The 25695-nt window shown below is 45.2% G+C and overlaps 1 protein-coding gene across 5 annotated transcripts in view; it reads right to left on the bottom strand.

Moving 5' to 3' along the window:
* slc4a4b (solute carrier family 4 member 4b) overlaps window positions 1-25695 on the bottom strand; it is a 50576-nt gene continuing 24881 nt past the window's right edge. For 2 of the 5 annotated variants that reach the window (XM_010899296.4, XM_020053486.2), the window contains exons 5-26: window positions 24634-24794; window positions 23992-24174; window positions 23362-23514; window positions 22225-22301; window positions 21133-21290; window positions 19425-19512; window positions 18239-18393; window positions 17884-18024; window positions 16439-16613; window positions 14553-14686; window positions 12659-12933; window positions 11467-11522; window positions 10924-11109; window positions 9122-9235; window positions 7920-8081; window positions 7357-7535; window positions 6998-7070; window positions 5426-5494; window positions 4902-5075; window positions 4383-4547; window positions 2651-2721; window positions 1-2340 (exon numbers count right to left, since the gene is read on the bottom strand). In XM_010899296.4, coding sequence (XP_010897598.1) covers window positions 2232-2340; window positions 2651-2721; window positions 4383-4547; window positions 4902-5075; window positions 5426-5494; window positions 6998-7070; window positions 7357-7535; window positions 7920-8081; window positions 9122-9235; window positions 10924-11109; window positions 11467-11522; window positions 12659-12933; window positions 14553-14686; window positions 16439-16613; window positions 17884-18024; window positions 18239-18393; window positions 19425-19512; window positions 21133-21290; window positions 22225-22301; window positions 23362-23514; window positions 23992-24174; window positions 24634-24794 — 3058 coding nt within the window. In that variant the 3' untranslated portion in view covers window positions 1-2231. Of the gene's footprint in view, window positions 2341-2650; window positions 2722-3290; window positions 3388-4382; window positions 4548-4901; window positions 5076-5425; window positions 5495-6997; window positions 7071-7356; window positions 7536-7919; window positions 8082-9121; window positions 9236-10923; window positions 11110-11466; window positions 11523-12658; window positions 12934-14552; window positions 14687-16438; window positions 16614-17883; window positions 18025-18238; window positions 18394-19424; window positions 19513-21132; window positions 21291-22224; window positions 22302-23361; window positions 23515-23991; window positions 24175-24633; window positions 24795-25695 lie in introns of all 5 variants that reach the window. The other 3 variants (XM_010899297.4, XM_010899300.4, XM_010899298.4) reach the window with 3 other exon arrangements.

Here is a 25695-nt window from a genome sequence, read left to right as displayed (position 1 = left end):
ACATATGGACTAAGCCTAATCTAAAATACAAAAAATGTAATCAGGATATACACATGATTACCATTTGTCCCAAGACTGATCAAAATGGGATGGTGCGTATTTGGGTTAGAAAACATGACATCAGTAATGGCCCGGATTAAAAGTGTACCATCATTTCCACATCCACCTCAGTCCTCTCATCGTTTAGATAAACCTACAATACAATCTTGGGTTTATCTTCATACCACTCAAGATGAAAACAAATATAATCTTTGAGTATTATCACTGGACTATTTTATTAGCTTTGAAACACACCTGGAAGGTTGCAAGTAGATAACAGCATAAGATATCAAAGGGAAACATGCAATAAAGCTAGCTGAGATTAATGTTTAAATAGGTTTGATTTTTATAATTTACAAACCCAGTGATCAATAAGACAGTTTAACCCAAATCTTCACCACGTTACAGCATGTAGATGAATTCCAGTACAGGATTTATTTTAAATAAGTAAATAATTTAAGCCTCAATTTGTAAACTGTACATAATGAGACAAATGTTGAATAGAGAGCTAGCTGATGGACGACATGTATTGTTGAATGGTTGTGGAACTACCTGCAGTCAGTATGGAACTTAGTGAAAAGTCATTACACAGCATTTGTTTTGCAGAAATGCAAGACATTTCATCACTGCATTGACTAATTATTACTTATTTTTCATTATTTTATCAGATCATAATCAGTTTAATATCATTTCGTAATTACAAAAACAAAACTTACTAAATATCCATTAATTAAAAAAGGTAATACAAATGTTGCCCCACTGACAAATGTAAAAACAATGTCACCATTAACGATTGATAAGTAATTCATTATTACCGCAATTAAAATCTCACAGTGATATAATATACGTCACTGTCATTGCATTTTCCTTTCAATATACAAAATACAATTTAAAGAACTAGTCAGAGCAAAAGGAACTCTGAAAGTGAAGAGAGCCTATGCTGGGCACTACTTAACATTAAATAATTCACTATTACAAATGACAGATCATTGCATAATAATAATAAATTCATCATACTGTAGTTAAAATGTCTGCACCTAAATTAAGTCAGAGAGGTAGAGCTACAAATACAAGTATATTCATATATTTCAATCCATACTACAGATAATTGCAGTTGGAGTCCTTCTGTCTCATTTTAAAGCTAATAGGAACAACAGATCAGGATTGGGGTTAATTGCACAAATGTAATTCCACGTCAACTCCCTCCTGCTGTAAATACTGTTGAATTGTCTAAACAGTTCAATTTTAAAACCTTAACCTGACGATTGTTGGAAATCTGATTAAAAAAATTTTCCCTCACAATTTCACAAGCAATTTCAAGAATTTAACTGGAATTTAAAATAAATGATTGAAATTGACCCTATCCTGGCAGCATACATTACTGATTACAATTTAATAAGAAAAGCTGCTCAGTTTTTGACTGAGAACAAAACAAGCAAAACCAACATTTTGGTTTAAGAGCATACATAATTGTGCATAGATCGAGATTTAATAAATATGGCAATACCATACCAGTGTGAAGGGGTAAATTAAAGGACGGAAGAACATAATGTACAAGAATCAGAACAGTATGGGCCTATGGTGGGGAGCAGGACATTAAAACATCATAGTATTTTAAAGTTTGTTCCAGCTGGCATAGAACCGAATGAAGTCTATAATTCTGTAAAGTCTGTAATTTCACAGCTCCATAAGATTTGCATAATAAAGTGTGTTTGACTTAATGACCTAACAGCCATGTATTATGAACACATAAAGCACTGCATTAGTTTGTGACTTAGTAAATCATTCATACCACAACCACAAATAAGCAATAACTGGCTCACGAAGAACTTCACAAAGTTGTACTTGGTACAGAGCATGAACTCTACAGCAAATGAAGAACTGTCTAAAGAACCCCCGACACATATTAACCTTTCCCAAGGGTACCCCAGATACTTCTCAGAGAGAAGAATAATGTTAACTTACATTTAAAATGTGTACTTCAGCAGGATATTTTAAATAACTAAAAAAACAGTTATACTGAATGAAAGAGGCTACAGTAGTAGTCTTTGGTTACATCTGAAAGTTATTCCCTACATAGTGCCTTATGTTTGACCAAAACAGCACACAAGGGAATAAGGTGCAACATCAAACATCTCTGTTTTGGGTTGAGTAATGCTTTGGTTCTGTTGGGTTGTGTGAACAAGGTTAGACTAGAGGGATGTTTCAGAGCCTGGAGCCTGTTTTTTCCAGAAGAAGCCCTTGTCCTCTGGCTGCATGTCTATCCTTATCTGAGGCACAGATTTTCTAAACGGATTCAGACTGTAAGAGAGGGGGGAGGGCAAGCACAGTCACAGCATTAAAAGACCAGCAGTACTCTACGATAAATGCTACTCTACGACGTGATTCATTGTCAGAACACAGTCACGCTGTGAGCATACAGATGTAAAGAATGGCAGAGTCGACTTTCTCCGGGTCTTTAGCAAATCTGCGTTCGTTAATGCTCTCCTCAGGCTGGTTGCACAAACACGCGCGGGGAGGTTTCAGAGAGCTCTGGGCGTCCCAGTACAGACTGAAAACCCAGACAGCATGGTCAAACAAGTCAAGCAAACAGCGATGCTCTCATAGCTACCTTGCTAGCGTTGCATGTGCCAAGTAGTCCTCAGCATCGTGAGTGCGGCTCCAGGAAGGACGACGGGGCTCCTACAAGGCCAAACACACACAACATTGACAGGTTTTATGCCAGTTAGTCTCACAACTATCACACCAGATCAGACCAGGTCCCACAGAACAGGAAAGCGCGGCAAAGCCATGATTGTTGACCGTAGGAGCAGCCGTTAGAAAACAAGCGTTTGTAATCAGCTGAAAACAGAAGAAAAACGAGAAAGGATTAGAAAAGCAAGCTCATCAGCAGCAGCTTAATGCTGGATGTCTGCAAAGTAAAAGGCAAGCTTCAAATCAAGGCTCAAAGATGAGGTTAGTTCCTCACAAAGGACAAGCAAGTGTTTAAATATGAAGAGACAGAAAAGAGAGAGTGAAAAGAGGGAGTGAAAAGAGGGCGTGAGAAAAAGCACACATGCGAGAGAGGCAAAGACAGACAGAAGCAACATGAGCTGGCTTGGGAAGGAGATATGCATCTCAATCCGTCTCTTTACACTAGGACATGTGTTTTGGATCTAGTACTAGTGTGTGTTATCAGTAGCAGTGTGAAGAATCTCTACGTCCTGTGCAGCTGTGGGCAGGCAGGAGACCCCAGGTGGTCTTGTACTCACTGTCTAAGGCCTTATCCCCCAACATGGGCTCCGTCTCCATTATATCCATAGAGATTTTAATACTGGGGATATTGTCATTGTAGGGGTACTCAGAGTGCTGGAAGGAGAGACAATAACAAGGGCTATACTTTCTGCTACTTCAACTCATTCAACTACTGGCAACTAACCACCTAGGTTGAATTCATTAGGCCACACAACAGCAAATCATTTTGCAAGTTTCTGGTAGTCCCCAACGGTTTTGTTGCATTTCATTTGCTTGTCACCTAACGAACACGACCCAAGTATCTATCATCCAGTGGTGCTCTACCCAAAAGTATCTTTATAAAAAACCAAACAAGTCATTTGTAATGTCACTTACGCTATGTAATTACTATTTTACAATGTAGTTTGTACACAAATACATGTTAAGTTCTGTACTGAATGTATGTGCATAAGAAAAGACACTGACTGGGTCAAATGCTAGCCAGTTCTCATTTGGTAATTGTAATCACAATATGGAGAGTTCTGGTGAAGGGGGTAGTTTTGGATAGGAGTGGGGGCACTGTTTGGATGGAGGACAAGTTATGAGTTAAGGGAGCTTGTAACCTCTTACTAGTGTAATCTCCCATGGGCAGATTTTTCTACCTACTACAGCTACTACTACTACAAATATAATCAATACGATTCTTTCTTCATACAACAATCTGTGAAGGCCCACATCATTGTATGTAATAATGAGAATCAGTATTTGCTTAATTTGGGTTTTCTTTGTTTTAGGATGAGGAATATTCAGTGCTTAAACCTCAAGCCGTCATGCAGATGATAGTTTCCACTCCATTCCACAGCCATAAAAAAAAAAGGTCTATATTGTAAACATTTATGAAAAGGAAAACATGCGCTGGTCCTAATGAGCAGGTGCAACAAGTTTGATGGAGGCGATGGACCAAAATATTTCTTTTTTGGGGAGAATTCTGCTTCCTTTTGTCACAGTTGTTAACTTAATTCCACTGAACTCAAATCAAAGACGTTCGCAAATGTCACAGGGATCACAAAAAAAGGAAAACTCCACAAATCAGAGCGATCCCCTTCCAATAAAGCCTAAATATTACTTACAAAATCGATTTCACTGTCAATACTTCCTTTCTTCTGTTTCTTCTTCCTCTTCTCATCCTCCTTCTTCTTCTTGTCTTTCTCTGGGATAACGTCATCCAGGTAACTGAGGTCGTGCTGGGAGAAGATGTAGTCCATGCCCTTTCGGACTGCCACCAGGGCCAAGATCTGGAGAGACAGAAAGATACAGTCACATATCGATGAAATTGCATTTCGGTCGATTTTTTATTAAATGTTTAGAAACCAGAATTTTTCCATTTTATTTGTTAAAACTAGGTTACGTTTACCTGCCAGTGGTGTTTTTTTAACACGACAGTATAATCATGTTTGTTTTTTTGCGTCTGCTAGTCATGGGTTCCTAACTGAATGAACGGAGTGAATGCGTCGCTGCTGTACTGAACCTAATGGCAGGTGCATTCCCGGTCCATCACTGGCACATTTCATCTTTTACCGGACCGGGTGTCTGTGTGTGCAACGATAAAGCCGTCTTCATTTGGACTTGTGTGCCGGCGGGCGCCTCACCATGACGGGGAAGATGATGGCAGCGACGGTGGACTTCAGGACCCAGAGAAGGGCCAGGCAGAGGACCTGTATGAAGGTGAACAGGTGGATGCGGCGCTGGGGGACGTGGCGCAGGTAGATCAGGTCGGGCTGGTGCTTGGCCGGCATCAGGAGCAGCTGGAGCCGGTCCATGAACTGGCGGGGAGACACGGTTGCACTGACGTGAGGCCAGGATCCATTGGGGGGGGCGGGGGGGCGTTATTACTGACTGAGCGCATGACTAGAAGGCACCCATACAGCTCCGGAAAGAATTAAGAGGCCAATGCACCTTTTTTTTCCTTTCCTTTCCAAAAGGTTTTAGTGAGGAACAGAAGCGTTCAATTTGCAGTGGTCTCTTCATTTCTTTCTGGAGCTGTACGGTTTGCCTCGGAGCGCTTTCTGACCCGACAGGTATACATAGGTATGGCTGATATCCAGGAGATTCACCAGGAGATTCACCAGGAGGCTAGTATGCAGCGGAGGAAGTTTGGGTCAGACTGACTCACCTGGACACCGTTGAGCGACGCCACGCCCATGTAGAGGAACACACCATAGAGAACAGGCATGGGAATGAACTGGGCAGAGGAAACAGGAGTGGGAGACAGGCTGTGAAAAAGCTGGATGAAGCAATGAGACACAGATGCCAAACTCCTTCAGTCATCCATTAACACGGGGATAGTAAGAGAATACAAATAAAATAAGAAAAGGTTAATGGACCTTAGGCAATGTCTATAAAATAATAGGAACAGGCCTGGAAAAAATATCTCCACAATGAGGGCAATATAATTAAGAAGATTAAATCAAATGGGGTTGCAATAATCCTGCCTGGAAGAGGAGCCAAATGTATTTTGACCCCACACACAAGGATGGCTACTTTCACTCTGATCTACTTTCTTGTCAATAGGTTGATAATGTTATGTATACCGGTGTCCTGAGAGCGCGTATTGTAAAATCACAATCTATGTGTGTGTGTGCGCACGTGTGTTTGTGTGCGTGTGTGTTACAGAGTGGGGAGTTAATAGACTCTGAACCTTAATTAGGGGCTTATCATTGTGATTTTTGATCACCTGAATATCAGACCTAATCAGAGGTCAGCCAAATGACATGTCAACTCTAGTACACTATTAACAGCACAAACAAGTAGATAACGTGCATCAGCAATGTCAGATTTATTTTTGTCCGGTTCTGACTGCAAACAACTTAGTCACCTTCTACGCAGTATAAATGTGTGTTTTGTTTTACAACACGGTATATGGTGGGAACTGAAGAGAAACACATACACACAAGCACACGCACACAAACACAAATAAGGTTAGACAAGGTTGCACGCTCTAAATCCACCCCAGTGATTACAAGTTCCCAATGTTTCTAACATCAAGTATCTGTAGGTATCACATGCTCTGGTTTTCCCAGGGGTTGTGGGTGTCAGCACGACCTGCATCTGCTTTAGACAGGGACCCTTCTGCACCTAATTATTGCTATTTCAAAGACTCTACGTGTTTGTGAGACCTAAGAGACGTGAAGGGACCACGCTGAAAAACCGAAGGGTCACCGAGATAGTGGCAGCATTACCCTAATGTGTCCACAAGGGGGAGGAGCGTTTCCACCAAGGCAGAGTCAGGACAGGTTACCTTTTGATGGGCAGATTAACAAGAGATCTGGAAACCTGAGAACGACCCACAGAGCTGCAACCTGATCCTGAGCCTAAACCCTGACGATGACCAAGCTTATTTCACATCTTCACTCACTGATTGGATTAGGACAATATTTCACATTATTTACCGTTTGAATGAGAGACGGGACTTTCCACTCTGAATGGGGAGGACTTTAATCCTGATCAAACGTGATTTAAAGGGAATGGCCATTTAGAGGTCCTGTGTGACACGGCGGTCTGAGCAATGCCAGGATCATTGGTTTAATTCTCTTTGGGGCCACACACATGGAAATACTTGCAAGTAAGTACTACCAGTACTACATTTATTCTAAAAATTATATACTGTATTATTTGGTAAAGTAAATCAAGGTAGATTTTACGGGAGGTGGATTTAAAGGGAATGAGCCGGTGTTTGAAGAGCTACCTTGAGCATGGGAGCCATGAAGACAGACAGGCCAGTCAGTATGAAGACCATGATACCAGTCACTCTCTGTTCCCTAAAGACAGGAGGAAGAGTTCATCAAACACCACACAAAAACCCAAACTGCCCAGACAACATTCTAAACCACAGTACCTTGTCAACCCTTTATCACTTACGATAAAATACAAAAGAACAGGCCTCTGTGTGGGACCGGCAAACTAAGTCAACCTCAGGCCCTTGTGGGCTTTGTGTAAAAGGACCAGGAGTGTTTCTGCTCCGGTAACTCTCTTGGCTCCACTGACTCTGCCTCAGACATTCTTCCCCTTCCCCATTCCTCTGCCCCCACACACACACACACACACCTGACACCGAGGAACTTAGGCTGCTCCCCAGGTGCTGAGCACTGGGTCTCCATCTTCAGAGAGTCGATGTGGGCGATGGAGATGACCGTGGCAGCCACGTACCAGGGCAGGCCCATGAAGGAACATACGATCAGCAGTACTGCCACCCAGAACAGGTCTAGGTGGTAGCCTGCCCCTTTCTGCAAGGACCCAAAGAGAAAAGGAATGGCGTCAGCAAGCACAAGTTCCTGTAGACATAGTACTGGGCAGCAGATAGCGTAGTCGTTTGATTGTCGGGTATTTGAAATTAAATGCAATGTTGACATGTAAATATGTTGTGCAAAGTTACACAAAACACCCTACAGAACTAATTTCAGTAACTGTTTCCATCTCACCCACCCCTCTAAACCCTTTCCTTAGACCCTTTGATCTTCTGCTACATCTCATCTTATCCTAAGATAAAATCTCATTATTATCTAATCCCCTTTACCTTTCTGACCCTGCAGGCCACCATTCCTCCACTTCTAAACCGTCCACCCCTCCCTTTGCCCCGCCCCTTCTCTATCAACCTCTCCAATCCCAACCTTCAGTTTGTGTTCCTTCCTGTTGACGATGACGGCAGTGATCTGCTGATCCATGAACACCAGGATGGTGACCAGGAGAGCTGGGAGGGCTGAGACCAGGTACACCCACCAAGGGTTCCCTCCGAATGGGGGCACAAACCAGCCACGGTGGGGGCTGGTGGGCTGGGGACCAGAGGCAGGGAGGTTCATTGAGTCACACACGTAAGAACCGGGAACCTAACGAGCAGTTATTTTATGCCAGGCCACACAATCCTCACCACGCAAGCCTACGTTAGGCAAGCCAGCAGGGTGTTCCTAGAAATGCTATTTTGTTACAATAACATCAATGAAAAAATGTAATTACAGCATTGGAGTATTTATTATTATGGGTAGCACAATAATAATCTAAAAAAAACGTTTTCCGGCATTTAAAACATGAACCTAATGAAAACAAAAGGCCCTCTGTCTGCAGCTGCTGGGTGAATGAGGGTCTTAGAGACCTAAACGGAGGTGCAGCCCATCATTAGAGTCAAAAGAAACCTAGAAGGAGTCTGCAGTCACACAAAGTTGTGTCTCTACCTGTACCATAAGGCTCTTAGTGTTGTCCTGAAGTCCTGGAATCACCTTGTTATTTGATACACAACAGGCCCCCACCCCCCCCCCACCACAACCACCACACCCCACATACCTACCGCGTCCACCCTCTTCCTACACCCCCACCCACCATCATCCCATTTCCTTCCTCAACCCCCACTTCTCCTTACTTCAGCCCTCCTAAACCCAGCCGACTTCCTCGGCCATTCCAGACAGCCCCAGTAAGGTGAGTTCCACCCAGGTAATCATCCCAGTGACTGGCTCTGTGTCTGACTTACAGACTCTTGTCTGTTTTCCCTCCTTGGCTGTAGTACATAGGCAGGTGAGGATTACACAAGATTGAAAAACAAGGATTACAAAGAGTTTGTGTCTGTGGTGGAAACGCAGCAATGCTCAGGTGGAGATCAGATTCATACACACGCCGCTCGATTCGTTCCAACAAGAGAAAGAATATATTCAAATTCAACATAGCAAATCAAACTCTGGACCAGAGTGAAGTGCTTGACACTGTCCTGGTACCTGAATTTATAGTGTCACTGCTAAAGTCCATGCATGTGTAAACCCATGCCCTAACATCAGGGCCTTTCCCAAGAACACCTGAGAGGCTAACTAAAACCCATGTTTTTCACCTTGAATTCGGTTGGCACAATGAGCTTGGGTGTGTCCACTCCGACCAGGGCGTCCACACCACAGAAGATCAAAATAGCCAGGATGATGGCGAAGTCACTGATCAGTTTCCTCACCTGCGGTGCATTAGATGGAAGAAGAAAAAAAAACAGCTGTTGAGTTGCACTGCTTCTGGCTGAGGCAACACAACAACACCCACAGAACCCCTGTCCCAGAACACATCCAGAGACGGAATGTCAATCACATGGAGCAGACTGTTCCACCCAACCCAACAAGACCAGTGATGCATCAGTGAGTGTGATTTTACATTACTGTACATTCTGTATATTTAGTGTTACCATATTGCTCCATGTCATTTAGGGTAAGTTCCCAAAACGCTGACAAGACTCACTGAAATACCCGTCTCAGTCCCTCCCCCAGGCTCTAAGCACCTCCTCTTCACTTTGGGATGGAGGAACGCTACAGTACATGACCTACTGACAAAGTTCAGCCACCACTCCATCCGCCCTATTCTAGCACAGAAGAGTAGATGATGGCATCCAAATGTACACAGTCTTAATCAGCCGGCAGAGTTGGGAGAACTGGGCAGAGTACAGAGCCAGGAAAACGGAGCCTTGCTCTGGGCCTGTATTCAAACAGACTGCTGATCTTATTAATTACACTGTACCTAAAGAGTCCGGGGTGAAGAAATGCCTCGTGGCAGGCTTAACACCAGCACACTGAGCACATCGCTAATGTAACGACGGTATGTGAATGAGGACGGAGGAGGATTGGACTGAGGAAACATGGGCACTGACTAAATTGTATACATGCACTGGTGTTAGCTCTGTATTCTAGGACACGAAAACACCGCTAATCTGTTTTATCAGGTATATTTAACTTGTTTTCATCCTTAAAATGAGGTACATTTTTCTTAACAAGCTAGAATATACCGCTTGTTTTTTTTTTTAGAAAATATGTCTTGAATATCGTGTGATTCGTCTTGTTCCATTGGCAGATTATTTCCCTTATTTTAAGCAAATATCTGCTCAAAAAGAGTTCAATTGTCTTGTTCCATTGGCAAAGATTTTTTGCAGTGTTGGGTTGGTGAACTGTTTTTTTCTGTTATAATTGGTAACCATTTTACAATAGCATCAAGACCACCCAAGGCTTTGTGACGTTTAGCCAATACCCCTAAATAAGGACTGTGCTGAGGCCCTTGAGGGCCTTGCCTTGCGGACTGGGCATATACACTACTCCATCATTCCTCATATACACTGTATAACCGCACTCAGAACATCCCATTCCTTACAGAGCCGTAAACAGGGTCAGCGGGTGAAGTCTGACCTTTGTGTTAAGACTCTTATTGACAATGACTAACGTGGGAACGTTACAGCAGAAGGTGTGAACAAAGGGCTAAGGGGCAGTGTACTCCATAACATGACGCATCACAACGCACCCAGGCCTGGAACAGCGGCCTCTCGGCGAACAACAAACGGGCCAGAGAGGTGGCTTGTTCCGCCGATGTAACCCAAAACCTCACTCCTCCCAATCCATACACAGGGTGTAGACGTACCAAATCAGTGCTGCCTATAGAAGCGACTCCGTACATTGTACTGCCACTGTCTGTTCAGCAGGTTCCCTGGCCTATGCTTTGACGTTTGTTTCTTTCGTCCCTTTTCCTTCTGGAAAATCCACCAAACTGTGATCCTGAAACCCGACTGGCCGGCAAGACAGTAAAACAAAGACTATGAAACGTGGTTGGCGTACAAGGCCGTAAAATGAAGACTCTGAAACTTGATTGGCAAAAGCGGCAGTCACTCACAGTGGTGGGGAAGAAGCGGCTGAACTTGAACTTCTTGAGAGACATGGAGCATGTGTAGGTCCCCAGGAAAAGGATGAAGGATATCAGCGTGATGTCAGGGACGAAGTCGCAGGATGGACCCGACAGTTTGCCCCCGTACTCAAGACACTGCGTCTTAGTGAGAGAAGCCCATGTGGCATTTACCGGCTACGGAAGCGACAGACAGACACAGGACAAATCAGAATAAAACCCAGTACATTGTGTGAATGAGATTGAGTTCAGTCTGGAAAGTTGGAGCATTTTATAACATGCTTAGACATATTTTGATAATGTTCAAATGTGCTAGTGACAACCAATATTCTGTTTAAAAAAATACATATATAAAAAACTTGTTTGGGGAGATTGAGTAACCTACAAGTACAGAAAGTGAAAATAAAGCCATATTTTAAATAGCTTAACATCACCTTAAAGAAAACATGTACAGTAATGTTGTTTTAATCAGGAAAGGACAGTTATACATCAACAGTGCAAAACCAGTTCAGACATTTTAGTGACAGGTGTTACCAGATCAGTATCGTTCATCCAGGAAGAAGCATCGCTATAGTGACTCGTCATATTGCCTGGTGGGGAACAAACAACAGTAGTGAGGTCTCCACAAAACCTAAGGAAGCTAATGCATTTTAATTTGAGTCCCAAACACCTGTCTGAACTGCCAAAGGAGCAAGGTTACAGTTGACATGACCAGGCACGAGGTGGCTTTATTTCAGTGCTAGTCGGGCTCCGCCACAAGAACCTCTCATCACAACCACAGAAAAACTGACAAGTCACTCACTAAACAGGGCCAGATAGGTGAATTGCACGGACACTGCCTCTTTATGTGAACACATACGGACCATGTGATCGGATCCAGTTTAAATATTGCCAGTTATTACGTAACACTTGTTATCTGGGCAAAAGTGACGGCAGTGGGATTCAAGCTTGCGAGAGCAACTTGACAAACCATGAAAAACAGGCACCACCACAAAAACCAGGAGACCCAATGTTGACCGGCCTTGGATCTACACCACACCCTCCATACGGCTGGCGACATCTGGATGCACCCGATTTTAACAGGAAATGGAAGAAAACCATAGACGCGATTTCTGCTTTCGGATGTTCACATATCGACAATCCATTTTGATACTCATTATGTCGGTCGAAGACTGCAGAAGAGTAAAACCCAGCAGTATTTTTGTCCTCACATCAGACCCAGAATGTGAGGAATCCTGTTCGGAGGTCTCATTTAGGCCTGCTACATTAGCTTCGATAACTCCTGTTGTCACCTGACCAGACCACGATCCGCATCCACCGACCTGATGGATTTAAACTACAAAAAAGCAATGTACTTTATGAGCATGGGCCGAGGCATCTAGTGCAGCCTACACAGTGTCACATCCTGGCATGGGTCCTCGGGTCCCATGGGGAGGTGTATGTTGATGGGCGGGGGAGGCTTTTTTGTCGGGAATTTCCTTGACACACCCCAACCTAGCAAGTCTGTGCATGCGCCTGCGAGCTAAACCGAGGTTGTTTGTCAAGGGAATGCCCTCCTCAGATGCGGTGCGACGTGCCTTGGAGGAGAGGTTTCACAATCTTCAACTTTCCCGTGCCCACTGGGCGACTGACGGTTATAAGTACAATTCGATATGACAACACTGGGGAGACAATGATGTTGTGAAGAAACACCACAGAACGACGAGCCGAGCGCGGCAAGGCATACCGTCGTCCGGAGGGGGGAGGCAGCGGCAGTCGTAGGTGGTGATGTAGTTGGGGTCATAATCGGAGTTGATGGGGTTGTAATGGGCCAGCTTCAGCATCTTCTTGAAGGCGTCATAGATGAAGATGAAGGAGATGAGGGCAGAGAAGCCCTCCTCTGTGAAACGCGTGAAGTACTGAACCAGGAAGCTGGCGTCCGTGGCAACCAGCACTAAGCAGAAGAAGGCTGACCACAGGCCGATCCACAGCCGGAACTCCAGGTAGTCAAAGTCATGGTCCCTGAAAGGGACAGAAAGAGAGAGTGATGACCCTGGTTAATCCCTATCATGGCCAGCCAATTCACATTCACAACCCCATGATACAAAGTCATTGTCTCTATAGAGGGATAGTGGGTAAGATGGTGGTACAGAGAAGTGGCACCATGGTTACTGAAGCATTGGCAGACTCTGTTCGCAGTGTCACATTAAATGAATGTGAATTATTTCTAAAGGAACATAACCACTCCAGTATTCTCTGTAACGTAATGCTTATACATGGCCAGTACTTTTGGACGGGACTTGATAAGGTGTGGGAAAGAGGGAGAGATCATTCTGTTCTGGCCCGTGTGGGAGCAGGTCTGGACAAGGGTCACGTGACCCATTCAGACGAGGACATAGAGGTCAGGGCAATCGGCCTGGCAACAGGGCTGCATTTGTTTGTTATCGTGAATAAATCAGACTATTTGTCCCAGAGAATCAGACGGACACAAATACTTGAGCACCAAACAATATGGACAACCTTTGACTGAAGATTATATTCATATTGTTTATGTCTGTCATAAGTATTATTTATATTTTTGATTTACTTGTTGAGGGAAACAGAACCTGTGTAAATAGAGAAGCAATATGCAGCTTTTGCCAGAAGAACTTGACACATGGGGGGAATTAGGTTCAAGTTGGTATTTGAAGGAATCTTTGTAGATTTGAGCCAGTACCACATACCAGTACCACTAATCCACACAACAGTTCTACACTGAAAACAAATACTGGAGCAAAACAAAACAACCCAAAGGCCGTTATTGCTAATTTGTTTTACTTCCATTCTAAATTCTCTCACAGACATATTCCCCCAGTCATATCGGGTCATTTAAAAGAAAATGGTGGGGGGAGAAAGTGGGACAGACTTTTTATTACACTGAGAAATAACAAGAACTAAGAAGCTTTCTTTCCTAAAATGATCACTAAGTACAAATAGTTTAAAAGCATAAAAGAAAAAAGTAATCTGTATCGGGTAAAAATATTTCTTTTTTAAAAAGTGTAGTTCTGGCAGCCAAATGTGCCCCTGCCACAATCTTAGGTATAGTGAATACATTTGCATATATATCAACAGTAGACCTCTAGTTTCCCATGCAATGTCTTGAGGCTGTTTCATGTCAAAACTGGTCCACAACAATTGACTTCTTCATGTCAAAACTGGTCCACAACAACTGACTTCTTCAGGGTCAAAACTGGCCCACTAAAACTGACTTCTTCAGGTCAAAACAGGCCCACTACAATTGACTTCTTCAGGTCAAAACTGGCCCACTAAATGTACTTCTTCATGTCAAAACTGGCCACCTACAACCGACTTCTTCCATTATTTTGCCATTACTCTGATGAATGCCATCCCCAGGATCACTTTCATTATCGTTGTTGACGTAGTGGCACTTATTTAATGTAGACCTAGAAATGAATGTAACCTGACTTTCCAGTTTGCTGAATTTAATTTACATTTAATTGAGAGACGGGGGTAGAAGGAGTGAGAGAGAGAGAGCAGCAAAGAGTGAAGCAAAGGACTGGGGGGGTGAGAAAGACAGACAGACAGACATGGTATTACTATGTGGTGCTCATCATGCAGGAGAAAGAGAGTGTGACACTCACTTGCTGAAGTTGAAAAGGAGCCTTTCAAAAACCAGTACCGGACCTGTACTGCTGAGGATGGTGAGAGGCTGGCCAGCCAGCAAACAGAATATGGCCCCTGTCAATGCCGTGCCCAGAAAACTCTCCAACACACCCTGGAGGTCAAGGACAAGCATAGGGGCAGGTAAACAAAACAGACACACATCTGCATGTGCGCGCGCGCAAACACACAGACTTGTTTGTCCCTAAACCATGGACAGCTTAGTCATCTGGTGGGGTGAAATATACTGCTATTTTGGAACACTTCCTGTTGAAAAACAAAATCCCACGTAGAAATACAGTAATGTAGACACTTGAGGGTAGGATTTTATTTTTCTAAGCCATTCATGGACTGATGTTGCTCTCTGATGTCACTGGCCTCCCTCCTTGGCAATGGAAAGACCCACCCGTGCAACGCCATGGCGACATCGTGACCGCCAAGCGACATGCGCCTTTTGTTGAGCAAATCAGGTGATTGCGTAGATGACCGGAGACTGGAGGACTTTAAAAGTTAGGGCCACTTTCCAAACCACTATTACACATGGTCTAAGGCGTGACTAGTGGAGGACTGTCGATAAAGCCTGGTCCCAAACTACTGGTTTGGTCAGCGCAGCCACGGTCAGCGACGGCATCATCTGAATAAATTTCAACTTGAGAGTTAGGCTTCGGTGTATGTTTGGGAACTGGTAATCGTCAAGTGTGCAGTTATTGTCTACAGACTAGCCACATCCTGATATCCATCTGCTGATTAATCGAGATCTGTTTCCCTCGTCACAGAGCCCCAGACACATGCAGAAGTGTTATACTGGCCCATCAGCACAGACATCCCTGTTCAAGTTCACACTTTTATTTGTTTATACTAGGTGTCTTTTACATGCCATCACCAGGCCTGGGAGGGAGGGAGAGAAGAAGGGAAGGGGGAGGGGACAGCTGTAATGCTGGATCAAGCAGGACTGCCTGAAATTACGTAAAGTTGTGCACCTGTGGCTCGGACAGCTAAGGCTTCTGGGAAAGGTCAGAGGTCAGCAAGGGATTCCCTTCCACTTCTCCCACGCAGGGAGAACGGGGGATGGGGTCAGTGACGAGGCCTGCTGAGTAAGCTGGATCTGAGGTTATTTCCAGAGCCAAATCCCCTGAGGGCAGCCCTCCCCGCACACGCCAGCCTCCTCACACCCAGCAGCTTGTGGTGTGTGTGTGTGTGTGTGTGTGTACGCGCGTCCCCGTGCATGCGTGCGTGAATCACCACACAGCCGCGTGTTGCACAGGTGACAGCCAGGTTCTTGGAGAAACCAAGATGGCAGTGCAATTTGTCCCAGGTCAGGCAAGATTATAGTACTGTTCAAGACAGGCTATAAAGAGCTGTGGAGATCAATTTAGATTAGCAGAGCAATTTAGATGAAGAAGTTAAGAATTGCCGTGATGGTACTAGAGCCAGGAATTTTCCCTTATCATATCACTTGACCATAAAAAAGAATAACAATTGCTCAAAGGAGTTAGCCAGGTTAGGTAATATTAATATCCATGTTTAGGCACATCATCTCCCAATTGCCAATGATTAGACCAATTCAAGTGCTTTAAAGTCAGGAAGTGTGGAAGTGCATACTATTTTAGAAGGGTGATAAACTGGGACAATGTTCATGCCATTAGTTCAATTCAGTTTAACAAAATTTAACAAAACTCACTTTCAAATATATTTATATATTTATAATAGAACTATGATCATGATTCTACTTATATATTGTGCATAGATAAACAACATAATACACATTGAGCCAGAATGGAAGGTTCACAAACACAGTTTGTCTTTCACGTAAGACACAGAAATTCTACCGATTGTGTCATCAGAAATGAAAACGGGGGAAGCTCACCTGCATGTTGTCCGTAGCGTCTCCTAGCAAACCTCCAAAGGTGATGGCATTGGTCACGGTGCCGAGGTAAATGAACAAGATGGCGGACAGTGACTGAATGTTAATGGCATCATAGAAGTCGCTGGCAAAGAAGGGCAGTTTCCGCTTGACGTCGAGGATGAGCCCACCGCAAAACCTGTGGACACAATATGAATTCCCAGATGGCGGTCAGATACACCAAAGTAAAAGGTATAGACTTCATTAGATGCTGGCAAATAATCTAACAATGCATTCCCAAACACAACTGTCTGGCTCACGGAGTTACTGAATCACTGAAGGCGTTCCTGGTATTACTCAGTAGTATGAACTGTTCTTGTAAGTCATACTGGCATTCTAATGTCATAGAGTTGAGGCCCCTGCTGAACTCCATCACTGTTTTACGTGTTGGTGTTGGCAAAAGAAGACTGCTTTGTTATTCAAGACCACACCGTATCCTATATGGCTGGCGTTAATGGGCGTTTAATCTGGGTAACCAGAAGTACAATACTTGGTCATTTCCTGTTTTACTTGTGGAGGAGGGTGGGGGTTAACAATTGTCATTATCGCAGTACAAGTCAACTCCCTCAAAAAAGGAAACTGTATTGTTGGCCTAACACCATTCTCACTAAAACCACCTGTGTTTATCATGGCCAAAAAGTACATCCATTTTTTGCGACACACCTTTCGTTGAGGCTAAATTGCTGACCCGGTTTAATCAGCACATTGATCCATCACTTTTTTTGTAATGTTATTTTTAAGCATTTTAGGTTTTGTTGAACAGGAAAGTTTGGGATTTTCTTGCTGAAAGAGCAGTTGGTCGGACCCAACAGTGCATGTGTGTAGAAGCCCGAGGCTCAGACCCCTGGGCCAGACAAGGCCAACCTCCAACCATTCCTAATGTGGTCAATAATCAATTATGGAAAAAAAAGACTAGGAACAACTGCTGCTCTTAATCTTATTATTCTCAGGGGGCCTTCACAGATTCTACTGGCGCTCCTAATCATATCATTCTCAGGGGGCCTTCAGAGATTCTACTGGCATTCCTAATCTTATCATTCTCAGGGGGCCTTCACAGATTCTACTGGTGCTCCTAATCTTATCATTCTCAGGGGGCCTTCACAGATTCTACTGGTGCTCCTAATCTTATCATTCTCAGGGGGCCTTCACAGATTCTACTGGTGCTCCTAATCTTATCATTCTCAGGGGGCCTTCACAGATTCTACTGGTGCTCCTAATTATATCATTCTCAGGGGGCCTTCACAGATTCTACTGGTGCTCCTAATTATATCATTCTCAGGGGGCCTTCACAGATTCTACTGGTGCTCCTAATTATATCATTCTCAGGGGGCCTTCACAGATTCTACTGGTGCACCTAATCACAATCTCAGTGGGACTTCTTTCAGAAATAATGAAAGTTGCTTCCTTACTTTCCAGTGTGCATGAGTTCTTGTCCAACATGTCCATGTCCACCACCGCCTCCTCCTCCTCCTCCCTGACCCCCGTCATGCCCTGGGGTATCCCCATTCATCTGGAGCCCATCCCCTCCACCCGTATTGTACTGGTTCTTCCTATACGGACACATACAACAGGTTAACTCAAAAACATCACTATGCAACAGATTAAAATAAGGTCTATGACACAGAAAGCCTGAAGTATGAAGGAAAGACAGGTACCTTCCCAAACTTTAAAGACACACGTCAAATGTAATTTTCTGGAACTTGGAAAAGTCCATTTACCAAAAGTTTAGTAAATGGACCAGAGGGGACTATGGTGGGGTTGTACCTCTTGTCGGAGGAGGGCAAGGACTTGGGAGGTTCTATCCTGATGTCAGGGTCCCACTCCCCAGGGGGCAGGACGATGACCTCATCCAGGAACTCCTCAATGCCTGCCAGCAGGTCCTGTCTGTCCTTGGCCTTGTAGGCGATGTCGTGGAACACCTGACCCCACACACAACCAATCAGAAACCACACCAACACAATCGTGTCGTGTTTCAAACTCATCTCACCATAATATTGGGATTAGAGTAATGAGGTCCCAAACAAGATAATTACTCCCTATGATCACCAGAATCACCACTTCCAGATGGAGTATGTGAAAACACTTATCCAAACTAAATAAGCCATACGTTTGTATATCTTCTTTCCGCCAGAATCTATCTGTAAATCTGAGGCACAGAGTGTGAGGCCACCCAGAGACACATTAAGAGCTCAGATACACAAGCAGATACTGATCTCTTTAAAACTGAGCGTTCACAGGGAATCTGAGCGGAAAACAAATCCCTCTCTTATTTGAACAGTATGCATAGAGGTACAGGTGGGGCTACACTGGTGGGAATGTGAAAGTGAGGTGCAGTCTGGGTAATCTTAAGTGTGAGCGGATGAGAGCTGAGGAGGAGTGTCGGCTAGGAATTCTAATATCCACAGACACAGAAATAATCATTAAGAAATTACAATAAGCAAAACAGGCTTTATAATCACTGTTGTCTCACAGTTAAGGCTGGTTAATACTAGTCAGGCAACATGGCATTGGAACAACAATAAACATCACAGCCTTACAGTACACGGGTGCCAGTCTCAATTAATGTGATTTGACTCCATGTTGGTAATTACTTCCGTAGCATCCAAGGGGAGAAACAAAAACGTGATTCCAGAAACGGTCCAGAAAGTCTTGTGTAAGACACAACGTCTTAGTTTCCTAGACAACACTGTGTTGACCCATAAGCCACCCGGGTGCTATGTGCAGCCAGGAGTCTTCTTTCTGCCTGAGTCAATCTCCTAATTCTACAGCTGGACTGCCTCCATTTACTAAAGGGAAATAATAACAATGCTCCGGTGAAACAACAGACTCCCACACTGTACCAAATAGATAAGATACTGACAGCTCCAGAACGACTAGACGGAGTCATCAGCACCGGACAGAACACACCCCTGATGAACACATAAGGCCATGGGGAACAGAGGCAACTTACCTCATCAGACATGAGGGTTGCGATGGCTCGTCCAATCTCGTGGTAGGACTTGGCTTTGCCTTTGGGTCCGAGTAGTACAAACAGGAACCTACAAGTCGATGGTGAGAAAAATAGAAGGATTTTCAGAAATGAACAGTTTATACTATAAAAAGGTCTACACCTGATGATGTGGTGGTGATGGGGGTTATGGTGTGGTGGTGATGGTGGTTATGATGTGGTGGTGATGGTGGGGTTATGATGTGGTGGTGATGGTGGGGTTATGATGTGGTGGTGATGGGGGTTATGGTGTGGTGGTGATGGGGGTTATGATGTGGAGGTGATGGGGTTTATGATGTGGAGGTGATGGGGGTTATGATGTGGTGGTGATGGGGGTTTATGATGTGGAGGTGATGGGGGTTATGATGTGGTGGTGATGGGGGTTATGATGTGGTGGTGATGGGGTTTATGATGTGGTGGTGATGGGGGTTATGATGTGGTGGTGATGGGGGTTATGATGTGGTGGTGATGGGGGTTATGATGTGGTGGTGATGGGGGTTATGATGTGGTGGTGATGGGGGTTATGATGTGGAGGTGATGGGGGTTATGATGTGGTGGTGATGGGGGTTATGATGTGGAGGTGATTGGGTTTATGATGTGGTGGTGATGGGGGTTATGATGTGGAGGTGATGGGGGTTATGGTGTGGAGGTGATGGGGGTTATGGTGTGGAGGTGATGGGGGTTATGGTGTGGAGGTGATGGGGGTTATGGTGTGGTGGGGGTTATAATGTGGAGGTAATGGGGGTTATGGAGGTGAGGGTGATGGGGGTTGTAGGTCTGTGTCAGAGGTGGGGGTGATGGGGGTTGTAGGTCTGTGTCAGAGGTGGGGGTGATGGGGGTTGTAGGTCTGTGTCAGAGGTGGGGGTGATGGGGGTTGTAGGTCTGTGTCAGAGGTGGGGGTGATGGGGGTTGTAGGTCTGTGTCAGAGGTGGGGGTGATGGGGGTTGTAGGTCTGTGTCAGAGGTGGGGGTGATGGGGGTTGTAGGTCTGTGTCAGAGGTGGGGGTGATGGGGGTTGTAGGTCTGTGTCAGAGGTGGGGGTGATGGGGGTTGTAGGTCTGTGTCAGAGGTGGGGGTGATGGGGGTTGTAGGTCTGTGTCAGAGGTGGGGGTGATGGGGGTTGTAGGTCTGTGTCAGAGGTGGGGGTGATGGGGGTTGTAGGTCTGTGTCAGAGGTGGGGGTGATGGGGGTGGTAGGTCTGTGTCAGAGGTGGGGGTGATGGGGGTTGTAGGTCTGTGTCAGAGGTGGGGGTGATGGGGGTTGTAGGTCTGTGTCAGAGGTGGGGGTGATGGGGGTGGTAGGTCTGTGTCAGAGGTGGGGGTGATGGGGGTTGTAGGTCTGTGTCAGAGGTGGGGGTGATGGGGGTTGTAGGTCTGTGTCAGAGGTGGGGGTGATGGGGGTTGTAGGTCTGTGTCAGAGGTGGGGGTGATGGGGGTTGTAGGTCTGTGTCAGAGGTGGGGGTGATGGGGGTTGTAGGTCTGTGTCAGAGGTGGGGGTGATGGGGGTTGTAGGTCTGTGTCAGAGGTGGGGGTGATGGGGGTTGTAGGTCTGTGTCAGAGGTGGGGGTGATGGGGGTTGTAGGTCTGTGTCAGAGGTGGGGGTGATGGGGGTTGTAGGTCTGTGTCAGAGGTGGGGGTGATGGGGGTTGTAGGTCTGTGTCAGAGGTGTGCTACCTGGTAGGGACAGGGACCTCCGTCAGGGCCCCCAACATGACAGCCTGCTGTAGACGGACAAATGCCACAAAAGCAGAGTCCAAGAAGTCCACCTCTCCGACCAGAACATTCGATGCTTCGGCATCACGGGGGAGTTTCTTCATAAACTTATTCTTCAGCTACAGATGGGGGGGGGGGGGGGGGGGTCCGATGACAAAACAGACAGCCACCAACAGAGAGCACACACAAAGACAGACAGAGAGGGATAGTGAGTGAAATAACAACAGTAGTAAAAAAAGATAAAGCGAAACACAGTTGCATTAACAAAATGGAGTATTACACAACCAGCCCATCCCCGGGAACACAGACTAGGTTTGCTCTATCGTGTGGCAACGGCAGGTTGATGCCTCTTCAGACACAGATCAAAGCATCTTTATCACCTAGTAAGTCATTCTGTCACAAACATAACACAGTCCCTTCTGTTCAGTGAGGATATACACCTGAGCCGAAAGTCTACCTGATTATCAGTTGTGAAGAGGCAGCAACAGAATAAATGATCCACTGTGCTACATAAAACCACAGGCCAGTTAAATACACACCTGCCTTTCACCTTTGGTCAGTACATTAAGCTACATTCAGTTCCAAATGTTACATATAGCACTAAACGAAATGCAGCAAAAAAAAAAAAAATACACAAACCACAATACACACAAAGACCTTGGGTATAAGGAAATGATTAACTAAGTAAGACCTTGTTGCTTTATCAAAGGCCACAGCAATTTGACAAATGAGCTACAGTTGTCAGCGTCATTCCAGAACTGTTTCGGTACATTGGCTTCAATAGGCTTCAGAAGTGGCGACATTGTTATCCAACAGTGGAGCGAGAGAAATAGAAATAAGTCAAGGCTTTTCTCTTTGTGTGTGAAGCTAGTCGAGCGAGGACTCATTCTGATTCCCACACAAACACAACCCTGACAGCGCATCTCGCACCAACACTCCTTGACCCAGCACAGTGTCAAAAAGGTGATGAATGGTCCACTTGCTCCGTAAAGCTTCGTCTTAAAACTCTCGATCCCGCCACCAACGCGCACATGTTCACATGCACATTCGCACCTGGTCTCTATCTGGTTGGTCGGAGAAGTCGCTGAGGCTGTTCGAGGTCAGGTTCCGATGGGCCGTGGTTGGGCTACCTGTGGGATCAGAGGTCAAAGGTCAGTGCTTGAATTGCCACTGGGGTCTGTTCATTAGGGGGACAAATAAATCCATTGTTTCAAAGCGTTGTCAACAGGAAGCGAGTGTCTTTCTTGTTGTACAGGTAATCCACCCCTAAACAGTTCTCTTCTGTCCGATACCTTATGAACACAGTGAAAGAAACTCACTTAGATGAAAGGTAAAGCCCCGGTCCTAGAGAAGACGAAGCCCAGTTAGATCAGACTGATCCCAAAGAGGGGAGATGAAGAGAACAATAGAAACTTCAGAAGCCCTAATATAAATGTGGAAGGAAGCCAAGGCTTAGTTAGGCTTTAGGGCGGATGCCAGCTGCAGTGGATCAGTGGATCTACTGACTGAAATCTCCCACTGTCGTGTCCTGCCTGCCTTTGATCCAGTGCCAACTCACTGGCACGCCAGAGCAGAGACAGGGCATGGACAGTCAGTCTTACAGTGGCCTACGGCTGGATGGGACGAGGAAAGATAGACATCACCTTTTTTACCTCTTAGCTTGCAGTATCAGACTGCACTGGCTTACATTTAAGTGGTGTCAACCAGACAAAGTAAAATGCCCCAAGGCAACTATTCTTTCTAGCACATTTTCTATGCAGTGGTTTTTTTTGCAGGTTTACACACTTTACCTTGAGGTAGAGAACATTCAGCAGTTTTAGAAAGGATTTTATTTTTTACCGGACATATGTAAAGAAGTTTACGGGCCCAGAAACTAATCCATGATACAGCTTTTGTTTAACAGTCATTAAACATTACAGCTTACTTTAGCCACTCTTTGGTATATGGTCAATATACCCCAAAAGCTAAGTTCTTAGTGACAAGACAAACCAGAGTGCCTGGATAAATCCCTCAGCCGTGGTATATTGTCCATTTACGACAAAACCCTTCTGATATTACTATATAAAGTGGTTACTAACATACCCCAGATTTCAGCCGTTTAGTGCTCGAACCCCAGAGTTTATAATGTATTATAAATGGTATTATATAGGCAGCCTGGTGTTATAAATGTATCATTATAACCTGACTTACTGAGGTACTGCATGCTGGAGCTCCTTTTGATCTCCTCTATGGGTTCCTCAGGGCCAAGTGTGGATGCATAAGGCACAGGCTGAGGTTGGGACAAGGGTTGGGATTGTGGGTGTGAGTGGGGAAAGAGCTGGGATTGATCATGGGGACTGCGTGCTTTAGTGTGAACACAGAGAGACAGGAAGGATGGAACGAAGGAAGGAAGCAAGGAAGGAAGTAAGAAAAGGAAAGGAAAGAAGTGAGAAGAAGAGGAGAAAAATAAAATACGCGATGAGACTTTTCCCCGCAAAATGTTCATGTGGCAGGAGAGTAGAGGGTAGAGAAAAAGAAAGGTCACCCCCTATTCTGTCTATTCACGAACAACACATTAAAATACTAAGCCTCTTGGTTCAAATTTAATTTGAAAAGGAATTGACAGAAGTCGTAAAATATAGCTACCTAGATATATGGACCTAATGCCCTACACCAGCTCTAATTACGTGGGATCACTCAAAGGTTGAACTCAAAGGTTGAACCATACTACAGTGTTGATGACAAAGTCCACTACAGGTACACCAGTAAATGTGAAAGGAGATAGGGAAGGAAGACAAAGACAAAAACAAATGGAAGTCCACAACCAAACACCTGCATTACCGTTCTGATCTTGGTTGGAAAACAGCCTACTGGCACTGGACACAGTCTTGCCGATGTCTGCAAGGGAGCGTAGGTTGGACTTCTTGGTCTGGTGACGATGTTTCCGTAGCAACGTGTACATGACCTGATCCTTCAGCTCAGGCTTTAGCTGACCGTTCTCAATCTGGCTGTCAGTGATCAGCTCTGACAAAGGTCAGGGTGGGGGGGAGTGGGGGGGGAGATAACAAGATACAGAGACAAAAGGTGATGAGATGGTCAATATTCAGGACACTTTGGTTTTTGCAGGAATGTCCCCAAAATGCAGGGCAGTAGCGGGGTAGTATCAATTCTAGCATAATGTTCTTAAACTGGGGATAGAGAAGTGAGAGAGAATCGTGATGAGAGAAAAGTGGGCGGGATTCCAATCCATTGCAACACATTTAACAGTCACTTCCGCAATGTTTTGCAACCCTGACTGAGATTAGCAAAAAGACACAAAATGCCCCATAATCATAGAAATCACAGACTTAATCAAGCGCGTTGGCTGGAGGCTGGTCCCCCCGTGGGAATCAAACCCACAACCCAGGCATTGGGAGCCCTGGACCAGATAAACAAAAGGGTAGGTTGCCAGCACTGGCGCTGTGAGCAGCCTCTCAGACCTACCGACCACCTGCGGAAGAGTGGAGGCCTCCAGGTCCAGAAGGATGGTGCCCTTCTCAATGCAGGTCTTCAGCTCAAACAGACTGTGAAGAGACAGGGTGGCCACGTGGGGCTTACTCCATCGCTCTCCACCTTTCTCCACCTTCTCTTCAAACTTTATCCACCTAGCGGGAGAAACATGTTGACAGAGAGAAAGCCAGGTGGGGAAATTAGTGAGAGAAGAGACAAACACCCAGAAAGAGAGAGCGAAGGAGAGGAAATTAACTCATTCAGGCACACAAATCATTCTTAGAAATCATTCCAGATAAGAGCACAGTAGGTCCTTAGCTATCATCTTACCTCAAAGTAAGTTAGCTCACAATGAACGTCCGTGGAGGAGAGCAATAAATCATCCTCATGACTTCACAGGCAAATACAGGTGGCAGACTAAAATAAGTTTTCTTTTCTTTACAAAACACCTCTGTGTTGTGGGTTCATCACAGTTCAGGGAAAATGCAAGTGGATGTGGGACACCAACACAAATACTGATCATACTCCTCATGATTTCTTCCCATTGCCAAGTAACCGTAAATATTAACCATCTTGAAAGAACCGTGTGTCTGAACGGAGATCAGGACCACCAGCACCGGCTGTGGTGAGAGAAAAGTTGGTCCCTTCTGAGTTCTTATTTCTCCACAACAAAGAGTCATTCAGCTGGACCGGGGACTGAGGGGTGGGGTTTCCTAGGGGGATAGGGTGTCACTTTCCACCTGCTTCACCGTGTCTGTCTCGCCCTGCCTGGCTCCCCTGGCTGCCTCGCCCTGGTTGCCTCGCCCTGGCTGCCTCGCCCTGGCTGCCTCGCCCTGGCTGCCTCGCCCTGGCTGCCTCGCCCTGGCTGCCTCGCCCTGGCTGCCTCGCCCTGGCTGCCTCCATTCAGGTTCTTGGAGGGGAGAGGCCAACGGCCTCAAGGACATTCACCACTACAAAGATTTACTTTCTTTCTAATATTAGTGGCAAGAGGGAGGGGGACCCCACACTGGGGCCAGGGGCAGACCACCCACTGCAAGATCCCCAACAAGCGGAAGT

Source organism: Esox lucius, chromosome 14 (genome assembly GCF_011004845.1).
Source record: "Esox lucius isolate fEsoLuc1 chromosome 14, fEsoLuc1.pri, whole genome shotgun sequence".
NCBI lineage: Eukaryota > Metazoa > Chordata > Actinopteri > Esociformes > Esocidae > Esox > Esox lucius.
This window is presented reverse-complemented; position numbering and strand designations above follow the sequence as displayed.